This window comes from Canis lupus, chromosome 7 (genome assembly GCF_048164855.1).
Source record: "Canis lupus baileyi chromosome 7, mCanLup2.hap1, whole genome shotgun sequence".
NCBI lineage: Eukaryota > Metazoa > Chordata > Mammalia > Carnivora > Canidae > Canis > Canis lupus.
In genome coordinates, this window is record NC_132844.1 from 39879979 (window position 1) to 39907839 (window position 27861).

Here is a 27861-nt window from a genome sequence, read left to right on the forward strand (position 1 = left end):
CCAGTCACCCCAACCCCCCACCCACCTCCCATCCACTACCTCTTGTTTGTTTTCTAGAATTAGGAGACTCTCATGTTCTGTCTCCCTCACTGATATTTCCCACTCATTTTCTCTCCTTTCCCCTTTAATCCCTTTCACTGTTTTTTATATTCCCCAAATGAATGAGACCATGTAATGTTTGTCCTTCTCTGATTGACTTATTTCACTCAGTGTAATACCCTCCAGTTCCATCCATGTCGATGCCTGCATCCCAATGTTTACAGCAGCAATGTCCACAATAGCCAAACTGTGGAAGGAGCCTCGGTGCCCATCGAAAGATGAATGGATAAAGAAGCTATTCCATCTATCTTGATTGCTATTTAGAAACCTTGGGGAAGTGGTTCCCCTTAAAGTGGCTCCTCCCTGAAAGGTGGGGGACTCCCAGTCTTGACCTATGGTATGTAAAAGTTTGCCTGAGGTTTTAGCATAGCAGCAATTGGTTTTGATAAGAAATCTATCATCTATTGTGCTATTTGAGCTTCAAAGCAGCAAATAATCTATTTCAACCCTCTGAGAAACTGGATATATGACAATATCAATAGTGAAATATGATGTTTGCATTAATTTTTTGCATGAAGTTTTGCAAACTTTGAAGTAATTCTTTTAATCTATAAAAATAATATGCTGGTTTTGTAAAAAGATGCTAAGCAAAATACATTTTTTAAAACATATTTTCAGTGAGGAAAGAGATTAAGTATGTGACCATGTTTCGTAACAGTTAGGAAATACTAGTTTTTTTTTAATATGATTACATAAAATCTCTGTGTATCTAAGATGGTGAAAAAGAGAAGCCATACCTTGTTATAATATCCAAGAGTCTGTTGTACTCCTTGTATTCCAGGAGGTCCCTATATTAGAAACAAATCAAAGAGAAGGTATTTACCAAAACAAAGTGAATTTAAATAATCTATCTAAGAATTCTTAAAATCTTAGAGTTAAGAAAAAGGAAGAGTATGTTTTGTCAAATATTCTAATTAATAGAGAATTACAGGGGCAATAACGTATCAAGTTCCTAAGGTATTTCTAGGTTAAATCCTGCATGAATCCAAAAAGAGGTCCTAAGTGGGAAAGAGTAACATTTTTACCATAAGGTCAGCCATCAGCATATTCTTTATTAAAAAATATTGTACCTGTAAAACTCCTCCAGGGAAGAGGTTGTAGCTTCAGTTTATTTTTGACAGTTCTCACAGGGCTTTGATCAATATATTATAGAAATGTGTGCCCATGTGTTACTAACTTAGAAAATATGGAAAAGATATTTCTTCAATTTTCAATAAATTGCTTTGTTCTCTTGAATTGGTGAGTGTAAATGGCTGCACATGAACTTTCAGACCAGAAAAATATGTCTGCTCAAAAACCTCAGATTTAAGACCTTCAAATGCATTGTCTTCAGTTGACATGGAGTGTTCACTAAGCACTATGCTGAGCTTTGGGTAGACAGGGAAGAAGATGTTTGTCTGTCCCGAGAACTTCCAGATAGAGAAAAAGAGAAGAGTTTCTGAATTTTCAGGGATTACATTCTGGGGAGAGGGTGAAAAGAAAATACAAAGCTTAGCATTATTTTAAATCAAGTAGTTCAAGCCAAGAGAGAGTCAGCAATGTCAGAGAAGAGACTGCATATTTCATCTAGACCTCGAAAACTCAGAGGAGAGAAAATATTACAGAGGCCCAGTTCTTTACATTTTACCTCAGAAGATAACACAAAGAAAGATTATGATTGAGCAAATCAAATATCACTGTTATACAAAAATTATTTTCTTTACAATGGAATAGAAACCGAAAAGTAGAGAAAATTTTAAGGAACAATTACTAGCTGTACTCACTGATGTGGGTAACATTGTAAGTATGTTGAAAAAATTAAAGCTGGTTAACATTTATGACTGGCATTTGTTTATGTCTGAAGGTCTTTTCTAATGTGAAACCTTTGCATTGTGCCACTAAATGCAGAGGACACAATGATGTAATGATGGATGTCTGCAAGCAGGCTGATATAACTCTTGAGAAAATAATAGGCCTCACAAGTAACAGAGCTGAGTATGATTGGAAAGACAAATGATGCTGTTACTTTGCTAAAATAAAAACAGAGCTAATGTCAGAAGAGGATTCTCATGGCACTATATTTTTTTCCTGTTCTTTTTCTATCAGCCAGCGTTGTGTAATCTAGGTCATTTAGATGAAATAATGAGGAAAGCAATCATTGGGTTGGGAGTTGTGAAAAATTTCTAGCCAAGAAGATGCAAATTAAAAACTCATTCTTGAAAATCAGGAAACATGAGATCCCTTACACATTGATCCTTCTGCAGCTATATAATGGGGCAAGGAGAAATTTTAGATATCACATGTAGTAGCATCAACAGGTAACTGATGGGTATATGCATAGCAAGCATTTGGTGAATGGTGAATGTGTGTTGAGAATAAGGCCAGTTAGATCAAAGAATAGTGATGTGGTGGGTAAATTTAGCTTCATAGACATTCATCCCAGTTGAAAGTATTAAAAAATTAGGGCTCCTAAATATAGCAGAACAATATAGTCTCTCAAATAGAGCAGAAGAATCAAATAAGAATAGCAAACATTTATATAGTACTTATTGTGTGTGAGGCATTATACCAGAGATTTTATGTGGATTAACTCATTTAATCCCTACAGTGACACTGAGAGATATATACCATCATTATTTTCAGTTCACAGATACAGGAAATGAGGGTTAGAAATTGTTAACTGGCCCAAGGTCACCCCGCTGGTAAATGGCAGGACTAGTATTTAACACAAGCAGCCTGAAACCAAACTCAATTCTCATCTACTATCCTATCTTAACTTAAAAGCACACTCATAGCCTAAAATAATTTTGTAGTAATTTTTTTATCATGTTGACTGTGCCCTAGAGAATCTTGCGTGATCACTTTTCCATGTTCTACTTAACAGACTGAAACTGAAAAAAAATCAACAGAACCTGTATTTAGCACTTCTTCTGAGCCAGCACTGTGATTGGTGCAGGAGGGGAAGATACAAGCACTTTGTAACTATAGTCCCACTGTATAGATGAAGGAGGCCCCTCTAACTATTCTTTGCATCTCCCATCTATCTTCATATATTCTTACAACCCATGATAAGGATATCATGCCTAAATCTTCCCCAAATTTCTCCCAAACCAAAGCTATACTCAAAATGCATCTTATCTTTGTTTGCAGAGGTTGGGAGAGAAGGTGGTCAAAAAATATAAAAAGTGGGAGCCTGCAAGGAGGTTCTGGAAGGCAGTATGGAAAAATATACAGGAGAGTGAACAGCGTGGTAAGGGTTACATGGCACAAAACAGATAGCAGCATGGATGAGAATAGTAAAAATAATAGAATGGAAAAAATTGGGTGAGAATTAAGTTTGATCTTTTACAGACTGGTTATCTGCCCACAGTGTATAGTTGTATTACGCAAACCCAAACCTAGGATCCTGATCTTGCTGTAGAGCATACCACTGGGGGTAGGGTGGTAGGACTCAATGCTGTTTCTCCTTCTAGAAAAAATAGCAAAAGCAGAGCTCACTGAATAGAGTCTCTGCCCAATAGAAAAGTTTGAACAATATTATTCAGATACACGCAAGATTAATAAACCTATTTCCACATTTTTATAGGTTCTATTCTGGTCATAAAATGTCATATCCATGAAGTAATACTCCAAATGGGGTCAATCTGAAGTTTTAGGTTCTACTACCTAATCTGCTGATGAGCATTTATGATGACATTTTCTTTTTTGTTCTTGTAGTCAGTAGGATACTTTAGGTATCACGGATTTGAGGTTTAATATAACAAAGATTTACAGCTAACAGTCTACCCTGAAGTACTTTACACAAATTCTCCCTGAGGGCTAAAGAAACTGTGCAGTGACTGAATGAAGGTGCCAGTGTAGAGTCCTCTGGCAGTCTACCTCTGCCCTGACTGCAGCCTGCGTGGCAATAGCTCACCGGGTTGTTCTGAAATTGGCTAAAAGAAACCACCTCAATAAATGTGGAGAGAGTACTGGTAAGAGAAATACTATGCATATAAATGCCCAGAGCAACTCTCTCTTTATTGTTGGCAGACCAATATAGACCCTGGGGCCTTGGAATTGGCTGTCCTAGAGTCACATCCCCAAGAGATGTGCTATTTTCCTCTTTTCTATTCTGATACAGTGCATGGCTAGAGAAGATCCAATGAGTCATTTGTTTCCAAGTTTGGTAAGAGCTGTCAGTCTTACAGACTATCAGTCAACTCTGAGGAAGGAGAAGTTAGGACTTGTGGTATGTGACAGGTCTCTTGGCACCACATGGTGTTAGTAGATGCTCTAGGACATTTGAGGGGTCACTTTCTCTGAGGTCTGCATTTATGAAGATTTGTCAAGGAGTTGCTTAGATAGCCAAGACCCAGTGGGGAATGGAGGCTGGCTATGGAGGGCATATCAGCCTCATCTAATGCTTTCAGCCACCCCACTAGGAAAAGCAGCTGAAGGGTTATAGAAAGAAAAAATATCCCAATATCCTGCCTATGATAGTGATCCATACGTAGTTATACAGAAATCACGGCTATACAATGTCTGTTTTATCTTTTATGTAGTGTTGCTCCACTCTACCTATACTAGGTTGGGAGACATAGGACATCTTGCTTAATGGGATGAGTACACAATTACCAAGCAGCCTTCAAATGTTCATGATCTCCAGGGAGACACACCTGTTCAAAACCAAACTGGGCTCGTGTAATTATCTGAGAGGTCCATAAACCTGTCATGGGTAGAGATCCTGAGATCCTGATGTTGTTTCCTACTGCAAAGAACCAACCAGGTGTGATAAAGTGAATTAATGTTACATTCAATTTGGGAACATATACTCTCAGCAATAGTTTATAACATTTAAAAGTTTGTTTTTACTGAAAACAGAGAAGTATTGTGATGTCTGACACCAACGTCATCAAATGCATAGTGTGAAAATAATTAGCTGTTTGCATTATCATCACCTTAGTAGATTTCTGTTTTGGCTACAGATTCCCCAAGTTTAAAAGATGGCAAGAGTTCTGTGTAAAAAACCATACTCTTCAGATCTGGTCTTGGCTGTACTTTTACTTTTCAGTTCATACAGTACATAGAGCTTAAAGAACTTTACTTTTGCCTTTTTTTCCTTTCCCTGGTCTTTGGTGTAAGCTCTCTATGTGAGTCAGGGCTAAGACCTTTTGATTCAGCTTTATCACCCCCTAGTATTCTGAATCAAAATCTCCACGGCTCCACATTTTCTCTGCCTCCTCTCCAATTCTCCCTCCTGAACCATTTTCCTTTTTTCCTTTTCTCTAAAAGCATCCTTTAATTCTTCATCACTGCTGACTAAGCCTTCTTGAGCCATCTGGGTGCCACTTATCTTCATGCACCATAGCTGTTCAATCTCTTATTAGGGGCTCCTTTCAGGATTCACAAATACATATTTTCAGATTTTAAAACAACTGCCTTCTGGCCCTGTGGGCTTCCAATTAATTTCAGTTACAATCTTTGAAATACCAAAACCTCTGTAAAGAAAGCTGTACTAATCAACGATCTTCAAAACATGTTAAAATAGCTTTGCAATAAGAACAGATAGAAAATTTGTAATTGGAAAGTCATTTGGGCTAATTTTCAAGAAACAGTTTCAATTTCTAATGGCTGGTATAAAAGGCAGAAACTATAATTATTTTTCCCTTGGTATTAACAAAATATCAGGAAGCCTAAAATTATTCATAGGAATGGTAAGATGGAGCATATTTTATTATATATTAATTGCTGGAAAAGCTAATTTTTTCTTATATATTTACATCTATAATATTATATAGAACTTAATAAAGCACATTTATGCAGATTATGGGGGCTTGTGTATATAGTTGCTTTCCTGTTGGAATGAAACAATGAGTTTCGATCTGTTTTATCTTGTCATAACTCAGGATTGTAGTACATAGTAGTTCTCCCTTCTCCACCAAGGTTTGCCAGAATTTAACAGAATTATTGTTTGTACAAGAAAAAATGTGAGGGAAAAGCAAACTTCTTGCTTGTTGGTTTTGGTTTCAGCTAGAAATGGTAGCAAACCTAGCAGAGAAGTCTTGCTTCTTCCAAACTCATAGAAGATACGACCAACAGATTTAGATTAGTCTAAGAATCTGGCTAAATAATTGGAGACAAAGCTGCACTGAACTTCAGTTAAATAGAAAAGAGCTTATGGATGGATTTTTGACCAGAATTACAACATAGAAAGTTGTATCCTATCTCTCAGAGAAAAAAATCGATAATACTCTTAAGATAGAAATGATTTGGGAAATCAATTCTTCTTTGTTTTAAACACAGAACCTCTTATTTATCTTAAATATTTGCTCTAAATGAAAATTTTTCCTTGTCTCTTGGGGTTGAATTATGTAAGTTACACAGTTATAATTTTATAATGGAATATTTTTCTGAGAATGCTTCTGCTCTAAATTTTTAGTAACTAAGGAGATATCAACACTCCTGCCCTCTCACCCCCCAAAATTTCTGAAAACTCTCAAACTGCACAATAAGATTTCTGAAGCCAGAAAATTCACTGTGTTTACACTATGTTTCCATTTCAATATAGATTCTTCAAGCTGTCCTTTTTGGGATTACAATGGGAATGTGACCAGATAGTATATAGTAGGTAAAATTTAAGGTTCCTGGAGAGGAGATCTTATTCCTGAGAATATCTCACCCACTTTCTGGTTTATTCCTAAAACTTCATAGACAAAGTTTGATTTATTTGTTTGGGTTTTATCACCAGCTCACATGCAAATGTTCCCAGGAAATGTAATAGTAATGTTTCATATTTACACAACTCTGGATACTGTAAATTTGCTTTCATATATTATCTTGGATGGCAGAGTGATTACAAAACATGTTATTTTATTTGGTTCTTATAATAACTGAAGTGGGTAATATTATATTCTTCACCTAACATGAGAAAACGGAGAGATTTTCTACTAAATCACACAATAAGCAAATGGTAGAACCAAGTCTAAGAGTTGTTCCATTCTAATATATTCTTATGAATCATTTAATAAATATTTCCTAAGAGCAAATTGAATGGGACAGAGAAGGGGTAGAGTGAAAGGGATGGTACCTGGGGAGTATGGACAGGGGAAGACAGCATCAAAAGAGAAAGGAATACAGAAAAAGGAGGATGAAAACTCTGGAGGCTGATTCTTTGCTTATACCACCATCAGCCCAGGGCTCTTGTTTCTGGCACCAGGTTCTGAGGAATGGAGTTACTTCTTTTGTTTTAAGTCTTAAGATTAACTTTGGTTGTAAGAGGTGAGGACTCAGAGAGAATAAACTTAGGGAAAACTCAGGTTTCCAGCTAATCAGGATAAATTTCATTGATGAGGCTATACACAAAAATACAATCATGAAACTGAAAATGCCTTCATCCTTAAATAGATGTTTCCATCCACACTGAAAATGGAATCTACTGAGTTTTTTTGGATGATGAATATGTCAACGAATATACTTAGGTTAACAATCTTAGATGAAGTTTACTCTTTAAAGACTTGAACAGAGAGAAACAGGAGAGGAGCAAAACAGAAGAAAAATTTTCATGAGAGTGACAATGTAGGAAATGGGTAAAGTATTAATACTTTTGCTTTAGAAATGGTAAGCTCTGGACACAATCCAGAGAAAGAAAGATGAAAATAATAAGCAGATGGTAGAGAAGGATAAGATGAAATAATGATAATAACATTAATAAATAAAAATAGTTATGCTTTGAAACTAATAATTGTGTGTCAGGGACTTATATTATTGCATTTTACTCTTACAATAATCCAGAGAGGTAGGCATTATCTTTATTTTACATATAACAAAAGGTTAACTTTCTTACCCAAGGTCACATGACTAGTGGATAAGAGCTAGATTCTAGCCCAAGTCAGCCTGACCTCAAAGCTTTGATTATTTTGATACTTCCCTCTATCAGCTTCACAGTGAGAGAGAAGCCAGATAGGAAAATAAAATAACAATTATCTTAAAGCTGGTTGTAAGAATCAAGTAGGGAATTCAATGATGAAAGATCACAGAACCCCTTAATGAGATACAGAATCAGTAAGGGCCAAGCAAAGAGATCTGGAACAGAGTGTAGATACACATCCTGAAAGATTAGGATGACAAGATGATATTAAGAGGAAAGTGACCAGAATGGAAGAAAGGTTAGGAGAAGAGAGAGGAACCACATACAGCACAGAAATGTTAAAATCATGGAGGGTTTAGATTAGAGAGAAATAAAGAGAGGGAGATTTTTGGAGAAAGAAAGAAAAAAGAAAAAGAAAGAAAGAAAGAAAGAAAGAAAGGAAGAAAGAAAGAAAGAAAGAAAGAAAGAAAGAAAGAAAGAGAAAGAAAGAAAGAAAGAAAGAAAGAAAGAAAGAAAGAAAGAAAGAAAGAAAAAGAAAAAACAGACAATGGTAATCAGCATCTTAAGCAACCATTGAAATTCAAATGACATCAAATGAGTCCTAGTATTTATGAGATGATAGAAGAAAAGGAGAAATAAAAATGGTTTATAGTTGGTAGAAAAAGATGAGCTAAGAGACTAAGAGAGTAATATTGCTTGGGGATGATTTTGATAGGTTGAAATTCTATGAGCATGAAATTACAGTGAAGAACAGTCATGGGAAAGTTGTCACACTTAGTAGAGAAAACGAAATACCCTTTAAATAGGACTACAATGGTGCCATTGTATTTGTTGTGGAAGAGAGATTAGCATTAGTATTAGCATTCAGAAAATCTGAAAAATTTAAGTGATACAATACATTGGTTTAAGCATTCATCAAGGACATCTTTTGGGGACATCCTCTAATAAAAATAATACTTTTGTTAGAAGCCAGCAGGCACACATTCATTCTTGGTGCATCTCTGGAAATTCTGAACAACACTGTGATCCATGTGATCCATCTTCTTGTCTGAGCCGGTTTCCCTCACCACAGTGGCATATACCTGCACCATACTTTGAAAGATCAATAGCTCCTAAGTGTCTCAATCTAAGATATTGCCAGCATCCCTGGTTCAGAAGTTCAGAAGCAGTGCGATTAACAGGTGAGGAATTGCAGCAAAAGCAGCTTCTGGATCTTGAATGAGAATTTTTCACATCTGCCACTTTGGACATTTTTCAAACTCATTCCTCTGTGTATTCCAGGAAGTGCTCACTTGAGCTGGGCTTGTCTCTTCTGGCCTGCATACTGAGCTGTGTAATTGAGGGAACTCAAGCATAGGCAGTTTATGGTTGTATGAATAAGCAAAATACTCAATATGTGACCTGATTGTTTTCCAAAATTGCACAGTCCCTGGTTTTACTTGTCATTTTGGAACAGGAGTGGGAGGATGAGACTGTGACAGTGAATGCATTCAATGGGTATAATTAACCCATTTCATAAAAGCAGATTTTCTAAATTATGCTATGAAGCTCATAAGTTTTTAACACTTTATTTTCCAAGGGAGACAAAAATAATTTTCAAAGGAGCTGATTTTTCCTGACACCATGAAACAAATCGATCTAATTGGTATAAAGTTCACTGCATTATTGATAGTGTGGGACATTTTTGACTGATTTCCATGGCATGATGGTTAGAAAAATTATGATTCCTCCCCTAACACTGCTATTCTGCTTATCCATCCATAAAATGTATCATACTCATCTCTCCTCAGTATGTCCTGCAAAAAGAAAAATATCATTTGTCAGCTCCCTGCAATATAAGGAGCAACAGGAATCTTGAGAGTGGCTGGCCACCCCACAGAAACAACATCATTGACCCAGCACAAGGTGATAAAAACCACAGGGGTATGAAAGCTAGGAAGAACGGAGGTGTGTGAAACAAATTATTTGTTTCCAATGGTGTTCCCCAAAGCTCACCATCAACAAAAACCATACCTGGAGAACAAGTATGCCTCCATCCCCTCATGTGACCTCAGCAATCAAATCAGGAGGGAAGTTGGCTTACACAGCCTGCACCTATCAATGCTTTGAGCTTTCATTTACTGTAATTAAGTGATAACATTCATTCTGTTTAAAAGCCTTGGTAGGGGAAAAAAAAAAAAAAAGCATTGATAGGATGACAACGCTTCCTGTGCAGAGAAAATGTGATTTCCAAGGCAAACTGCTGGGACTGAAGATAACCAGGCTGATGGCACTGGCTTATACACCGCCAAATTACACAGAGGCCAAGAGCTGGTGCAAAATCTGAATAGTTGGGGACATTATGGACTGCTCTCTCAAATAGCCAAATGAACAATCTGTAGGTTTTACTTTGTCATGATTATCATCTTCACTTCATAAATTTTTTTTTTAATTTATGATAGTCACAGAGAGAGAGAGAGAGAGAGAGAGAGAGACAGAGACAGAGACAGAGACAGAGACACAAGCAGAGGGAGAAGCAGGCTCCATGCACCGGGAGCCCAACGTGGGATTTAATCCTGGGTCTCCAGGATCGCGTCCTGGGCCAAAGGCAGGCGCCAAACCGCTGCGCCACCCAGGGATCCCTCATCTTCACTTCAACTCAAATGTGTGACATCAAGGTTTCTCTCTCATCTATAGGTGTAGTAATGATAAATCTGCAGATGATACTTGGCTCAACTGAACCCCATGGTTACAAAGGGTACATTTAGTGGAGTTCTAGAAAAAAAGTGCTTAGTGATTTTATTTTTAAAATATTTAGTCCCCTACAAAGGATTTCAGACAAAAAAGAAGATGCTGACCCTCTAGGTCAGTAAAATTATTGGTGATACTACCCTGATGTTAACCTCGTCCAAAGGATGGTTTTCTTATTTCTTAATATAAATTTGGAATATTTCAAGCATGCTGAAAAATATAGAAAAGAATATTATAATTTCTCATGAATCCACAATCCAATATTGTCAGATTGTAACCATTTGCCAGATTTGTTTCAGGTAATCTTTTTATTTTTTACAAAATTACAGATGTAGCTGAAGCCCCTTCAAGTTTTTCTACCATATCCTCTCATGTTTCAAGTCCCCCCAGGAAATGCTGAAAACTTGCTTCTCAAGTCACCCTTGACCCAAACAGTTTTCTACTAGATAGTAGCTTTGCAGAGAAAACTGACTTCATGGAGTTAGGTAAAGCCCCTATTTCCCAAGATCTAGAGTTTTGTCACTGTTAAAATGGAAATAATCTTTTCTTGCCTACCTCACAGAATCATACAGTGGTAAAATTAAATACTGTATGGAGATACTTTTCGGAAACGACCTCATCAAATACAAACTGTTAAGTTTACTTAGGAAACAGGTCTTTCTTCTGAATATCTCTCAAAGGCCAATCAGATTTATTAAAACCTTAATGTTTATCCAAAACAAATAAATAGTGCTTAATCCATGCACTGGCTCAAGTAATAGCAAATTCAATAACCACATATCAAGGATACCAAATATTTTTCCCATCATTGCAATACACAATGCCTGTCAATTCAGAAGTCCTAATAGTTGGTTTCAATAACATGATCCAAGATGAAAAGAGTCAGAAGTCTCTTCTTACAGTCTTATAGTCAGGCTATATGAAGATAAAATCCTTTTTCTCCAGAGTGTAGCTGTTATTAGTAAAAAGCTTAGGAAGTCAAAATGTCCTACTGCTGCTGTTTATAGGGACAGAAAAAGAGAAGTAATTGGGGGAATTGAACCCAAGTGCTAGTTTTCAAATTCTCAACCTGAAACCCCCAGCTGCCTCACATGCAAGTCTATGTATTCTTTGGCCACACAAGGTGACCCTGGAATTTTAGTAATGTAGCAACAGCTGCTTGTCTGAGACCATGACCCCAGTGACAGACAAGTGGTAATAAAAATGATTAACTGGCCATGTCTGTCTCTATTTTATAGGTCTTATGTATCTTTATTTTTAAATCTGAGGAAGTCATCTTATTTTTATTAAGAAGTGAAATTACTATTCCCATTGACTCAAATAAATGGTTAGGTTCATTTTCTCTGAAGAGATTATCATTATAGCACATGGCCTTTAGCCATTTAATAGACCAAAGAGACTGAGGATTTTTGCTGAAAGGAAAACTGAGAAAAATGATAAAAACCTGATCAGTTCAAGGTTTCTAAGTGGGATGTTAAGAATATGGACTGGATTTCCATTTAGACATGATGAGCTTCAAAATGTATATAGTCACATACAGTGTGCTTTAACCAGAAAGTAAATGTTTAAAATCAGACATTTCTTATTATCCACTTTGTTGAGTAGTCCAAAATGAATTTGAGGTACTAACTTGTTTTAAAGGTGAGTCTTGCTGTATGCTGAAAACAATGGCTTTATACCTTGAATTCTCAGTTAGTTCATAGTTGATAAAGTTGGACATGGAAGATAATCAGATGCATAATGGGATATAGTACAGAAAGCTATTAGGCCTATGGTGTTTTGAGGGCATATATTTTCATTGCTATGATTATCCATCTCACCTAACACACAAATTACCAGAAAGGTGGCATCTTTTTCTTTTCTGGCACTGTTTTTCTCCTAGCTCCTTTATGTTTATTAGATACATCAAGCTCATTCCCACCACAGGCCCTTTGCACTTCTAGTCTTTCTGGTTGGAAAGATCTTGCTCTGACCCTCACGCAGCTAGCTCCTTCTCAACTAACATCATCTAAATGCTCAGAGATGTCACCTGGACCATTTTAACTAGAGTAACAACTCTTCCAAATCACTCTTAAGTTGCCCAGTTTGTTCCCCTGTATCACCTCCTACTAAACTGAAATTGTTTTGCTATTCGTTGAGTTGCTTATTAACCATTGCTACCTCCAACACACAATAGAGTGTAAGTTACTTTTCTGTAGCTTGTTTGTTTGTTGCTATGTATTTATTTTGAAACTACTGTATGCTCATTGTTTGTAATAGTGACTCACAAAGAGATGATCAGTATTTGTTGAATAAATGAATTCAATATTACACCCTAGTTTACTCCTTTACCTGTGTATAAGGCAATAGAAATATAACTTTCAAATTGTGAAATGACTCATGCTTTCAGGGTAAAAGAAATTCCATTACACTGAAGTTAAAACTAAAACAGAAATAACATGGTTGTATTTATTTTAAATCATATGGTTGTTTCAGAAAAGAAGCATACATTTCATTGGAGTCAGCTCCCAGAAAATGATCACTGTAGAGTTTTATCAGCATTTTACAAAATAAATGGGCATTTTAGATATCCATGAGCTAAGGGCTTTCACTTCAAGAGAGTATCAAATTTATATTGAAAATGATTGTGGATGAAATGACATTTTTATTTAAAATATAGGATAAGCGTAAGATGCAAAAAAACCCTGAAAATAATTTTAAAATTCATGTAGATTTATAATTAAGCCTCAAACACTGAAAATTTCATAGCTTGGATATCCTCCATGAGCTATGAAGTGTCACTTTGCTTAGAGCTTTCCCAGTGGAAACAGTAGAGGGAGCTGCTGCCCTATGTTACAAATTCCTTGAATTTCTGTTTTCAACATAAATTGCTATGCACTGAAATGTGACACATTTGAGCCCACTGCTCAATTCTCATACTGCAATAATGAAACAATGCACAAAAACAATGCCTGAAAAAAAATGAAAGGGAATCAAGACTCTGCCTGTAACAGAAAAAAATAATAACACATTTCAAAATTAATGTGGTTTTTAATAAACACTTTTACAGTGATGATGAATGAGAAGTAAAGTTAATGTCAACTGGGTGGGCTAATACATACTTCCTTTAATGGCTCATTAGTTAAATTCTCCTGCTTTCCCTCCTGCTCCGCCTCATTTCCAGCTGCTTTCCTCTTTTCTAAAGGAACTAAAAACCAGAACACTTTGAAATAAACTAAGGCATTTCAAGTCTTGAGACTTTCCAAGTCTCATTATCATAACACAAGGCCATGATTTTCCATTGCTTATGCTATGCAGATAACTGGAAGGCTTTAAAGAAAAAGAAATTTTTATTAGAGCGTGAGGGATAGTAATGGAGACTTAGAGAACATCACAACGAATAAAATGAAACCACTCACACCATAGATAAACAAGAGCCACAAGCAAGGAAGAGGCTATAAATCAGAAGGGAAAAAAAAAACCCATCATTGAATACTTAGACCCCATTATTATTAACTATGAGTAACGTTCGTCTCTCTTCATGGGGAGATTTACATATGTAGAATAGGCTTTCCGTATTTATGCAGAGCATGTGATCTTTCATTTTAGAAGTCATCAAAAGATTCACATTTTTGTTAAAGGGATTTTGGGAAATTTATAAAAAGGGAAAAAATGTGCAGGTGCAGATTCAAGACAATCCCTTTTATCTACAATACTGTATGTGTGGATGGATCTTCAGAATAATAGGAATGGATCTCAGTCATACTTAGATAGAGCTTTACATTTACAAGAAAGATCTTCACATACAAGGTATTGATTTCTCCCAGCAACTGTGAGAAGTTGATGAGGCAGGTACTATTATTTCAAATTTACAGAAAAGGAAACTGAGCCATGGAAATGTCAAGTGAATTGCCTGAGGACACGCTAGTGAAGACGCCTGAGTACCTCACAATCTTCTACACTATGCTGTCCTGAGGTACTGCAGTGCCATGGATTACCATGAGAAAATGAAACCATGTTCTGTGTATAATGTTTAAGTAAGGCTGATCCTAGTCACATAAACTAGAAGGTTGTTTTTCACATCTGTGATCCAGTGAAATAAAACTGGGTTTAGGGATCAGCTCCTGGGTTTCATTTCTGGTTTTCCCACTTACACACACTTATGTGATCTTGGGCACATTACTGGATGTTTCTAAGCATCCTTTATCCTATTATAAAATGGGACTGTTTCTACATCTCACCACAATTGTCAGGATTATATAAGGTACTGGCAGTGGAGTACCTCATGCAGAGCAAGTACTATAATAAACTCTCCTGATACGTCCTTTCCTTTTGAACCTGTTTCCTCAGGAGTTAGTATTATTTCCTTCCCCCGGGGAGATACTTAATGCTCTCATGCTTCTTCTCTGAAAAACTGCTCTCCAGCACAGTGTATTTGCAGGTATTATCAATCCAAGAAATCTCTACTTAGTGGATTTCCCTTCAATGAGGAGTCATTCAGAACAAGATGGTGGAAGCTATTTGAGGGGAATTTGAGAACGTCTTCCTTTGCATAGGTAAATTTGGCTTTGCCTGTTAACAGGAAATTGGACTAATATTTTATAAAAAAATATGTTTATCATAAAGGGTGTGTCTAGCTCTGTTAACCAGTTTAGTTGCTCCTCAATAATGAGTATTTTGGTTAGGAATAATTTTATTTTATGCAGATTACATGTATGTAAATTTCAACTAAATCTGCCTCAAACAGAATAAAAATTGCTATTAAATATAGGGAACTGGGGTACCTAGTGGCTCAGTTGATTAAGTGTCTGACTCTTGATTTTGGCTCAGGTCATGACCTTAGAATTGAAAGATCAAGTCCCAAGTCAGGCTCCATTCCCAGCATGGAGTCTGCTTAAGATTCTCTCCTCCTCTCCCCCTGTCCCTCCTCTGTCTCTCTCATTCTCTTTCATTCTTGCTAAATAAATAAAATCTTAAAAAACAAGTAAGTAAATAAATAAATGGGGAATTAAATTGGAGCAATATATGTGACCTTGATAAAACACTAATTCATAAAGACAATTTAATAATAGTAGTTCAATAGATCTACTTTTAGTAAATATTCCATTATTATAATTTTTTCCCCTAGGAAATGTATTCTCTAGGGGGGAAAATGGTTGTCCTTTATATGTTAACTGGAAATTTGTGGGAAATTACTCTTTGTTAAAAAAAAAAAAACAAAAAAAACTTTTTTGGTACAAATGTTTCTTAAGAAAGTGAGAAAATACAAATTTGACTGCAGAACAAAAAATTGCAGGTAAAAGGACTGGTTAAAGTGTTTTAATTATTTGAGTTGCTTCAGGCCATTAGAGATTTCTTTCAGTTGTATTTTTTAAAAAATCTGCACTGATATTCTTTTAAATAACAATGCTACCCTTGATTTAGGAAACATCTCTAAAACCCCGAAGGGAAAACATTTTCTTGAATAAATTGAGCAAAGTATGCTTTTTATCAAAGGATTCATGCCATCTTGGTGCTTTTTTAGATAACCACACTGTTCAGAAAAAAGTTTTTCCTCCCTAACTTTTCTAAAGGCTAATTGCTCAAATATATATGCTAAAATTATATACTATTCACTGACTTGAAGGATACTACATATTATTTCATTACTGTTTGATAAGAAAGATAAAGTTAATTATTTCAAAATATTTCATATTGTGATAAGAAATTCTAACATGTGCTTTAGGAATCTCACATGCAAGCCACTAGGGTGAGTCATACACCATCTCTAAATCTCAATTAGAAAGATTTTAGCCTTGACCAAACTTTCCTTCTTTCTTTGTTACCTTTCTTCCCACTGTGAAGTAGGGTTCATTTTACATAGGGTACAATGTTGAAAAAGACAAATAAATGAAAAACAACACCATTGTGATCTAAGTATATCCATAAGAGGAGGTATTTCCTAAACTATATATAAATTGTAACAAAATACAAATAGCTCCATGGGACATACAAAAGAGATTTTTTAAAAATGTTCTGCTGATAATTTTAAAAAATAGTAAGTACTGTGACAGCCACAGTGAATCTTGCCTAGGCTCAACAATCCAGTTTGGTCCTACCTGCCACTAGAGGGATTTATCGATGACATCTGGCCTTGGGACTCCCCATTTAGAGCTCTCCATGAATTTTCGTAGTTTCACATGACTCGGGGAGCTTAATTTGAGATTCACCAGGACCCTGGCAGGGCTTGACATGCCAGTGCTGGCTTGGCGCTCTTTGCCTTAGAACCGCAAGGGCTGCTTGTCCAACCCTACTCCCTAGAGCTGCGATTCTCTGTATTTGCTCCGGCTCATTTCCTCTGTCAGCAGCACTCACTTTGCTCTCTTCTACCCCTCTATTTGTTTTACCTGACAATTCCTTTTCAACTCTTTTTTTCAAGTTTTATTGAGGTATAATTGCTACAAAAAGAACTGAACTTATGTAATGTGTACAATTTGATGAGTTTGGACATATGAAAACATCTGTGCTACTATCATCACAATCAAGATAATTGATATATCCAACACTTCCCAGTCTCCTTGTGTCCCTTACGTGTTTTTGTTTTATCTTGTTTTGTTTTGTGGTAAGAACACCTAACATGAGATCTACACCCTTAACAAACTTCAGAATGCATAATATTGTTCAGGATACTCTATAGGTACTACTCTGTACAGCAGATTTCTAGAACTCATTCATCTTGCATAACTGAAACTTTATATTGTTGAATAACAACTCTCATTTCCCCAGCCCCTTGCAACCACTATTGTGTTCTCTGCTTCTCTGAGTATGACTGTTTTAGAGATTTTGTGTAAGTGGAAGCATGCAGTCTTCGTCCTATGACTGGCTTATTTCACTTAGCATAATGTCCTCCAGGTTCATTCATGTTGTTATAACCGGCAGGAATCCCTTCTTTCTTTTAAGGCTCAATCTTCACGTTTCAGTTGTCAGTTCCTGAAGGAAACCATCTTGACTATTATCTTTTCTAATTCCCTTTCTTTGTTCATATTACTGTAAACTAAACTAGAATCTACAGAGGGCAAAAATGGTATCTTATTCATTTTTGTAAGCCCTCCTCCTAACAGAGTATTAGGTACATGGTAGGCCTTAAATAAATATTTGTGAAATTGCTCACCAAGGTAGATTAAGAGCTGGTCAATTTTTTTATAAACTCATTATCTTAAGATATGAATTAATATGATCTTAAAAGGACTGCTTTTGAAGAACTCTGTTGATTTCTAACCATTTGAAAAAAACAACAGTCCTCTTGCTAAAATACACTTTGTTCAGAAAAATTAAACATGAAGGTAGCATAGAAAAATGTAGGGAGCCTATTATTTTACCTTCCTTTGCAATGCTGCCCTTGGTTAAGTCCTGTAAGTAAGAGTAGGTGCCTTGCAAGATTTTTTGCAGCAATGCTGGTATGCAGGTTATCCATTCAACCTATCATCTGAACAACTTCAAAAAATTCAAAACAGGATGAAAACTGTACCCCAAAATAAAATTTTAATAATACTTATATTGGAGGAAAGATATTTTAGTCAACTGGAGGAGTTATCCCGTAATCAAAAGGACAAAGAATTTCCATAAACCACAATTCTTAAACAGAAAATGAGCTATTTAATACCTTTCTTTTAAAACAAAAACTGATCTATGAATGAAAACCTTTTCTTTTTTTCGCCCTTATTTTTGTAGTTGGCTATTTTACAACATTTTTTTAATAATTGGTATTTTGTTACATTATGAAAGATAATAAACTACTTTTCTTTTAAATACTGTGTGCTCAGGAATTAACAAACACTGTATCAGACGCATAGCTGAGTTGAAATTTTAAATCCAGTACTTGAAATAAAATAAGTATCTCTCTTCCCCAAACACTCTGGCAATAAACTAAAACTGGTGGAATTGAATATTATAAATTCTTTCATAGAGTCGCCTACTTCTTAATCTTCTAAATTCTTTAGTAAACTCAGTTGATCTATAGTTGAAAACCCATTCCAGGACTTGGAATAATCTTCTTTCCTAGACATTTGGCAGGCTTGCCACAAAAGCCTTCATCATTCAAATTCCTCCTTTGAGACAACAATTATCCAATTTTAAAAGCAGTATGGTATGTTTAGAAAGCTACACAAAGGTCTAATCTTGCCTATTAGCATTCACCAGCTTTTTTTCTTAACAGCACAAGACAATATCAAATCTTACAATGTGTTCTCTGTTTTGCTAGAAAATTTGGAATAAAAATCAACAAAGCTAATTCCTTTAAAGACTGGATTCCAGGCTCCCAATTTATGCCTCTTTCCCACTTGCTTTTATAATCACTATCCGTTGACACCAGTACATTGCTAATAGAACAATTCACTCGAATGGCTAAAGTGGATGAAACGAAATCAATGACATTGCAGCAATCATGTTCATTTTTTGGCACACCGATGACCACATCCTAAGAAATTCCTAAAGTATCAGGTCTGGAGTCCTCTAGTGGTGGTGAAGGGAATTTCTGGTATTTATTTATTTATTTATTTATTTATTTATTTATTTATTTATTTTTAAAGATTTTATTTATTATTTATTCATGATAGACAGAGAGAGAGAGAGAGAGAGAGAGAGGCAGAGACACAGGCAGAAGAAGAGAAGCAGGCAGAGGGAGAAGCAGGCTCCATGCACCGGGAGCCCGACGTGGGATTCGATCCCGGGTCTCCAGGATTGTGCCCTGGGCCAAAGGCAGGTGCCAAATCGCTGAGCCACCCAGGGATCCCCGGAATTTCTGGTCTTTAAAAAGCCACTAATTCTCTGGTTTTCATTTTCTTATCTACAAAATATATTCATTTGTTTACTTCTTAATTACATAATTAATAATCACATGCTGCATGAAGAAACTGCGGTAGGCAATGGTGATAAAACAGAGGTTCTAAAAAATTGCAGTGCAGCAGGCAGACAGATAAAATAATGTTCCATGTGCTACATCAACGCAGGAGGTATACTACTACAAGGATCCTGGAGGATGATACCTCACACACCAAGAGCACTAATGAAGGCTGTGTAGGGAGAGCTGATGTTGAGATGAGTCATAAGATGGAGGAAAGCTTACTTAGGCCTTCAGGAGAACCTACACAAAGGATGGCATTTTTGAGATAGTAGAGGACGATTACACTACAGGTTACAAATGAAGTAAGGGCATAGAGAAGAATGGGCAAAGAGAGGTAAAGGGCCAACCAAGAAGTGCCCAGAATGCCATGTAGAAGATGTAAAAATTCACTTTGAAGGAGAGGGAAGTTATTAGAATTTCAAGTCAAAGAGTTACACAGTCTGAATTATCATTGAGAAATATTAGTCCACTTGTAGAAGGTAGAGGCAATGAACCCCTCTCTGAGATGGCTACTAAGATACAGATACAAAGTGACAAATGCCTAAGGAAGGCAGTGGCAATGAAGAAAGAGAGGAGGAAATGAATTTGTGAGCCATGGGGATGTGGAATTGACACGACTGAGGAACTGTTTTGATATGGATGCTGAGGGAGAGAAAGAAGTAAATCCAGAATTATTTATAGAGCTTAGTGTGGGAACAGGCTACTTTTGTGATATGTAGGAGACGAAGTGGAGACAGTGAGAAGGCAGTGGGAGTGTATGAGCATGGAACACAGGAGGAATGTCTGGGTTGAAATGAAAAACAAACAAACAAACAAACAAACAAACTGGGCATCTTAATGCATGCAACATGTGGATAGGAGGGGTGGAAACACTGTTAATGGAGGAGAGAAAGAAGGTTGGCCCCAGAGGTAGGAGAAAAGAAAAATCAATGTGACTACACCAAGAGAACTGGGAGTTTTGAGGAGAGAGCCGGCACCAGTGTTAATTCCTGTATAGCAGTGAAATCAGATGAAGCCTGATATGCACCCAGGGAATGTGACGCCTCAGAGATTACTGGTGACCATGGACAGAACAGTGCCAGTGGAGCAGCTTGGACACAAATCAAACTCTAATGGGTTGAAGAATTGGCAGAACCACAAGAAATGGGATACATTTTCTAGAGGCTTGGGGTAAAGAAAACTATGAGCTAATTGGCTAGAAGATCTTTATAGCTCTCTTCAGCAATAGCATTCTACAAAATTGTACTAACAAAACAGTTATATCAAGAAACGTGGCTATGCTTCTCCAGATATCTAACTTCCTACCAGCCTGGATGTTAAAAGAGACTGAGGAGATGGAGCCAGGCAGGTTCAGATCAGGATTCACTGACTTGGAGACTTGGCTTAGGGTGCTCATGCAGGCAGTACAGCTGCTCTTGTCCATGTAATAAAGAAGTTGGCAAGATGTGCGGACAGCCGCTAGCCTCCCTTACCTTGTGGTTTGTGTGGTGGTGGGAGGTGTAGGGAGCATAACCATGTTATTTTATTTTTATTTTTTAAAGATCTATTTACTTATTTGGGACAGAGTGAGGGAGAGAGAGTTCAAACTAATGGGGGGAGGAGCAGAGAGGAAGGGAGAGAGAGAATCTCAAGCAGACTCCATGCCTAGCACAAAGCCCAACAAGGGGTTCGATCTCACCACCCTGAGATCATGACCTGAGGGGACAAGAGTCGGATGCTTAACCAACTGAGTCACCTATGTGTCCCAGGAGTATAACCATTTTAAACAGTAGAAAGATGTAAATTAGCTACAGAAGAGTAATATAATCTGTAGATAAATACACAGAAAGAAAGAGGGGCTCTCCTAAAGAGCAGTCATCCTACTGTTTACTCACAGGTGGTCCCGGGGGGCCTGGTTTTCCTGGAGGACCTGTTTTTCCTCGTCTTCCCTGGAAACCAAAGAGAAACAGACAATAAATACTGTGATGCCTTTTTACTTTTAGATGAAACAATACTAAACAGCAATTTTCAAGATAGTAAAAATTAAAAAATAATTTCAAGCCTACTTGACCTTTAAACATCAATGAAATCTAAAAGCTATTGACCAAATTTTAATGACCAACAGGAGAAAAATAGTGCTTGAAATGAATAAACCTTAACTTATTAGCAGTCCTTTAAATGCTATCTACTTTGATACTGTAGTCAAGTAATATAAAGTATCTGAAAGATGGTCTAAGACTGGCATTTTATCTGACAATACTGTGGTTTTGGATGCAATAAAACCTGCATTTGTCATCTTAAACTGATGTTTCTCAAAAAATGGTCTGAATTGTAATTTCATAAGAGTAACCTGAGGGTGCGATTGGATGTTACAAATGCATATTCTGGAGTTCCATCCTACACTTAACTGGTTTAGTATCTCTGGGGAAGGAAGTCATGAATCTGCATTTTAAAACCATTTCAGGTCACTCTTATGCTCACTAAGGTATGAAAAGCACTACCTTAAGCCATACTATAATCCTATGTGTTATATAAAGCACATCAACTAGCTCTTTTCTTCCCTTTGGATGGTTAAGCTATTTTTTTACATAAACTAAATAAATACCCCTTGCTTATTCATCTTCATTTTCATAATTGAATTAACTTTCCCAAGTTCACCACTAGCTAAATTCCAATTGCAAGAGTTAGAAAAATAAGATTGTACCAACAGCTCTAGGTGACTATGTATCTAATACCACTTAAAGGGCAGTTAGTTATTTTTTATAAATTAACTTGAATTTTTTTCCTTTTCTAAAGGAATGATGTAAGCTTAGGTATTGAAAGCATACATTTTGAATGACAAGCATTTCTGAGCATGTTTTATTTTCAGTTTTTATTTTTTTAGAGAGAGTATGTGAGCTGGGGGCGAGGCGGGGAGGGCAAGGGGAGGGGATTGAGAGAGAATCTGAAGCTAGCTCCAGGCCTGCATGGAGCCTGATGCACAACTTGATCTTATGACCCTGAGATCATGACCTGAGCTGAAATCAAGAATCAGCTTAAGCTAACTTAATGCTTAAGCAACTGAGCCACCCAGGTGCCCCTCTGTGGATATTTTATAAATATGGTCACATTAATTCATTGTTACTAATTATTTTATTATATCCTATTGGTAGTATATTCATACACATTAAGACTTATTGCTATTGACAAAGTAAAAGTATTGGTTTCCTCTTTTAATATTTTTTGCGGGGACAACCATAAACATAAACACAGAAAAGCCCATTTCATTTACTAATTTTCTTGCTCTGAAATTGTCAAAGTAAGCTCTTCTCTCTGGTTTTTGTCTAGGCTTGGAGTAGGGTAGAAAGTCTAATGCCAGTTAAACCAGTGAAGTAAACTTTGGGAGATAAGTAAGCACATACCACACTGTAATTGGGTGGGAAATGTTTGCACTGTTATTGAAGGTAAGTAAAATGCACATCATCAAGAGTTCATATAAAAACAGCGGCTGTTCTTAGAAACAATCTTAGCTAACACCTAAAGAACAATTTTTTAAAAACTTAATTAAAAACAGAGCTATAATTAGTGGTCTTTTCATGTATTTTCTGTTTCAGAGATCTGAACCTGGGAGTTCCTTTGGGGAATTATAACACTGGAATGAATATATAATTTAATAGTCTGTATACTTAATAAAAGTTATACACATGTATATCATTTTCTGGTCTTGTAGTTTACACATTCTGAAAATCAATATATTGGGTCTTTTAGTAAATGTAAGTCAATTAGACCCTGAGGACTAATCAATGATAAAAAGTTTACTTAGAAAGTGGAAGCACTGTAATTTATTTATTCACAAGAGCACAAAGAAGCAAAATCAATGGCATCGAAGTGGGTGATTGGTTCTTTCTTTTAGGTTGAGGTAAGTTAAAACCGTAGGATCAACTTTCTGTATGCATTCTCCTTTCTTTAAAGGAGACATGTATATTGATCTGGGCAGAAGTGGGGGAAAATGAGGCTGATTATTGATCAACCTTTATCACAGAGTTACTGGTTAAGGCAAACCAAATGTCAGATATTGTTATATAATATTGGCATGTTTTAGGATGAGGAGTAAAAACATTCATGATTCAGTATGGTATGGGCAAACATCCAAGCTCTTGCCTATCACTGCTGATTTACGTGATCATTTAAGTCAGCCTTGCAATTGTCAGAGTGCATACACTGATGTGTATGCTGGAGGAGTGCCGAGGAATGCTACTTTCATTTATGCATCCTGCCTAAGGGTGGATATACGGGTCAAATATTTTTTAGGGCTGTTAAATTACTGGAACATACTGTATGCAGCAGATAACTTCGGATGGTACATAGTTTCAGCTCAGATGTCATTTGTAGGCTTGAGTTCCTAGTTACACTCTGATACTGATTTGTATACTTTTTAAAGATTTTCTTTACAAAGCAAACACAGTCCCTATTTTCTTAGCCACACAGCCACATGTGCCTTAAATATATTTGGACTTAGGACTTTAGCTTAAGTGTTAAGTTTCAGTGATTTATTAAGGGGTTCTGACAGGACAGAACAGGAGGGTAAATAGATAAGAAACATGGTGGAAGCTCCAAAAGATGATGTTTGGGAGTGGTCATCAACCACTGTATTGATAGACATTGTGGGCCGACTCCCAGGCATCCTCTTTCTTCTCTCCAAGGAGCTCTGCCAATGAACTCCTTAGGCCTCTTTACTCCCACTTAAGGCCTCCCACTGCACGGAACAGTCTCAAAATCTCCTGTTCCTCCAAGCCATCTTTTGTTTTTTTCATTTAAAAGCATTAGGTACAGGCAACAGCCTGCCTAAGAGATAATGTAGATTTTTGGTAGTGTGAATTTTATTACTTAAGCCAGGATAATTCGGGGAATATTTTATCTATTTATTACTTAGATATGTATTATTCATAACATATGCCAAGACAGCAGGTATAAAGCACAACTCTCATCCTAGGACTAAAATCAGATCTCTCTGGTTTTTCTGAGCAAAATGTAATCTATGAATCCCTGTTCTTTTCCTTACAGGGCTCTAGGGAATTGTGTGGGGACGATTGGGGCCAGGGGCTAGTGCTGTTGCTGGTGGGGGTGCTGGGTGGGAGGAATGGCTTAACCATGTTTGTTCCCACTTCTATCACCTCCTATTTCAGTGCCTTCACTGCAGGGCTTACTCAAGACCTGCCGTAAAGTGAGACAAAAAGCAGAGAGTTAGGGGAGGGTGGGGATGAAAATCCTGACAGATAAAAAGACAAATGCTGAGCTGCAGTGGCCTTCCTGGTTAGGATGCCTGCTCCCAGGTGGCCATTTGTTCATAAGCAATTCTGATAAATTGGAGTCTGGCTGAATCTCCAAGTGGATGAGGAAATACTGTTCCAGCATAATCACAATTAGGCTAAGCCAACACTTTTCTGAAAACTGGAGTATAAAGCACAAAACGGATTTACAATATCAGATTACCCTGGAAACCTCAAAGTGCTCAACATGTAAGTTTCCTGTTTGGAAATAGTGTAAAGGTTATTAGATAGCAGATCAGATATCTATCTAATGATTTAAGCCCCAGGGTGCTCAAACCAGATTGTGCATCAGCATCATCAGGAGGGCTGGTTAAAACAGATCAATATGTAAGGAAAATGGAACCCTCGGGTACTGTTGGTAGAAATGCAAACTGGTGCAGCCCCTGTGAAAGACAGTTTGGAGGTTCCTCAAAAACGTAAAAATAGAACTACTACACTGGTTCCATTACGTTTACTAAAGAAAAAGAAAACACTAATTTGGAGAGATATATGCACCTCTATGTTGCAGCATTATTCACAATAGCCAAGATATGGAAGCAACCCAAGTGTCCACAATAGACGAACAAATAAAGAAGATGTTGCACATGCACACACACACACACACACACACACACACAGAAATGTTACTTAGCCATAAAGAAGAATGAAATCTTGCCATCTGCAAGGACATGAACGGACTTAGAGGGTATTATGCTAAGTAAAATAAGTCAGACAGAGAAAGACAAATACCATATGATTTCACTGATATGTAGAATTTAGAAAACAAAATAAATGAACAAACAAAACAAAACAAAACAGAAAACATAGTCTGAAATACAGAAAACAAACTGGTTGTTACCAGAGGGGAAGAGTGGAAGAGTGGGAAAATGAGTGAAATAGGTGAAGAAAGTTGATACTATTGTAATAATTTTATATGATAACAGAGGGTAATTAGGCTTATAGTGTTGATTATTTTGTAATGTATATAAATGCTGAATCACTAAGTTGCATACTTGAAACTACTATAATACTGTATATCAACTATACTTAAAAAAAAAAAGACCCAAAGATTTGTATCCCTATTTCCAGAGTTTTTGATTCACTAGGTCTTTTGGGTAAGGCCTGAGAATTTGCATTTCTAACAGGTTGTTTATAATGCTGCTGGCACACTTTGAGAGTCTCTCCTCTAAGCCTCAAGCTCTTATTCATATTTGAAGTCAGGCAATCATGTAGAGCCCCTAATATCTTGCAAATCTTGTAGCTTAGAACAAGAAAGCCCAATTGGGTTTGTGATTATATGGAACTTTGAGAAAAAAAACCAAAAAACAAAAAACATTGTCAAGTTCAAGAACACCTGGACTGGAGACCTGGCTTTTTCTTTTATGGAAATATTTTGGGTCAGGATTTCATTGCTGTAAAATTGATATTTATATTTTGCAACATGTCTGCTAAGCATTAAAAAAAAGATCATATGTAAATTCCTACCATATACACCCATTAGGATGGCTTTCTTTCAAAAAACAGAAAATAAGTGTTGGCAAGGATGTGGAAAAATTGGAACACTTATTCACTCTTGGTGAGATTGTAAAATATTGTAACTGCTATGGAAAACACTATGCAGATTCTTCAAAAATTATAATTACCATACGATCTAGAAATCCCACGCCTGGGCATATAACTAAAAGAACTGAGTACGGGCTCTTGAATTTGTACATCCGTGTTCATAGCAGCACTATCCAGGATAGCCATGAGGTGGAACCAATTCAAATGTCCACTGACAGGTGAATGAGTAAACAAAATGTGGTATATATGTGTATATATGTGTGTGTATATATATATGTGTATATGTGTGTATATATATACACACACCATGTATATATACATATATATATTACATATATAGATATGATGGAATCTTAGTCTTAGAAAGGAAGGAAATTCTGATACAGGCTACAACATGGATGAAACTTGATGATACTATGCTAATTAAATAAGCACAGTGAAATAAGTCACTAAATGAAAATGCCATATGATTACTGTATGCATTACTTATTATGAAGTATCTAGAGTAGTCAAATTTATAGAAACAGAAAGTAGAATGGGGATTACCAGGGTCAAGGGAAAGAGGAAAGAAGGGAGTTGCTGTTTAATGGGTATAGAGTTTTAGTTTGCAAGACAAAAAATTCTGGAGATCTTTTTCACAACAACATGAATATATTTAACACTACCAAACTGTTGTATACTTGAAAATGATTAAGATGGCAAATTTTATGTAATACATATTCTTTCCACAATTAAAACCAACAGCAATACTCATGACATGACGTCCAATACATAGTGGTAATAACGTTAGTTACTTCTCATCCTGCTCTTTTACCATCCTCTGCCTGATTCTCCACTTTTTTTCATTTAAAAATGCTTGATAATATATTAAGAAAAACTGAAATATGGATTGTGCATGAATTAAAAAGTATAACCAACTCTTAACTATGCATATGGCATTTTTTCATCCAAAATAACAATCAAGGTGCCCATGAAACATAGAAATATAAGAAACAAATTGTGGGGTATTCATACAATGGAACACGTGATATAACAACAAAAATGAATGGAATACAATTATGTGCAACAATACGAGTGACTCTTGCAAACACTGTTCATCAATTTATAAAAGGAATAAACTTAAGCAGAGTGAGTCCCTACTGTTAGAAGTTATTACCAGTTACCACCGTGGGAGCCAGGAGTTTCTGAGGGCACCAGAGAGATTTTATTGTGTCAGTGAGGCTTATCTGTTGAACTGGTGTGCTGGTGACATGGATGAGCTCAATATTTGAAAAATAATCAAGATGTATATCCTTCTGACACATTTTTCTGAATGTCTGTTACAGTAAATTTTTAAAAAAAATGAAACCAGGGTATTTCAACAACAGAATGATTTTACTTCAATTATCTATGTCTTCAGCTACCTGTATTTGCTGTGTGCAAGGCCACAGAGGGTCACCATTGTCAGGAAGACAAAAAAACAAAAAACCCAAAAAAGCAAAACCACCACCACAACAAAACCTCATAAGGCTACT

The 27861-nt window shown here is 36.4% G+C and overlaps 1 protein-coding gene across 1 annotated transcript in view; it reads right to left on the minus strand.

The window, feature by feature from the left end:
* Nucleotides 1-27861, minus strand: part of COL19A1 (collagen type XIX alpha 1 chain) — a 307933-nt gene that overhangs the window by 84009 nt on the left and 196063 nt on the right. The window contains exons 17-18 of the mRNA XM_072832451.1: nt 21392-21445; nt 837-887 (exon numbers count right to left, since the gene is read on the minus strand). Coding sequence (XP_072688552.1) covers nt 837-887; nt 21392-21445 — 105 coding nt within the window. The remainder of the gene's footprint in view (nt 1-836; nt 888-21391; nt 21446-27861) is intronic.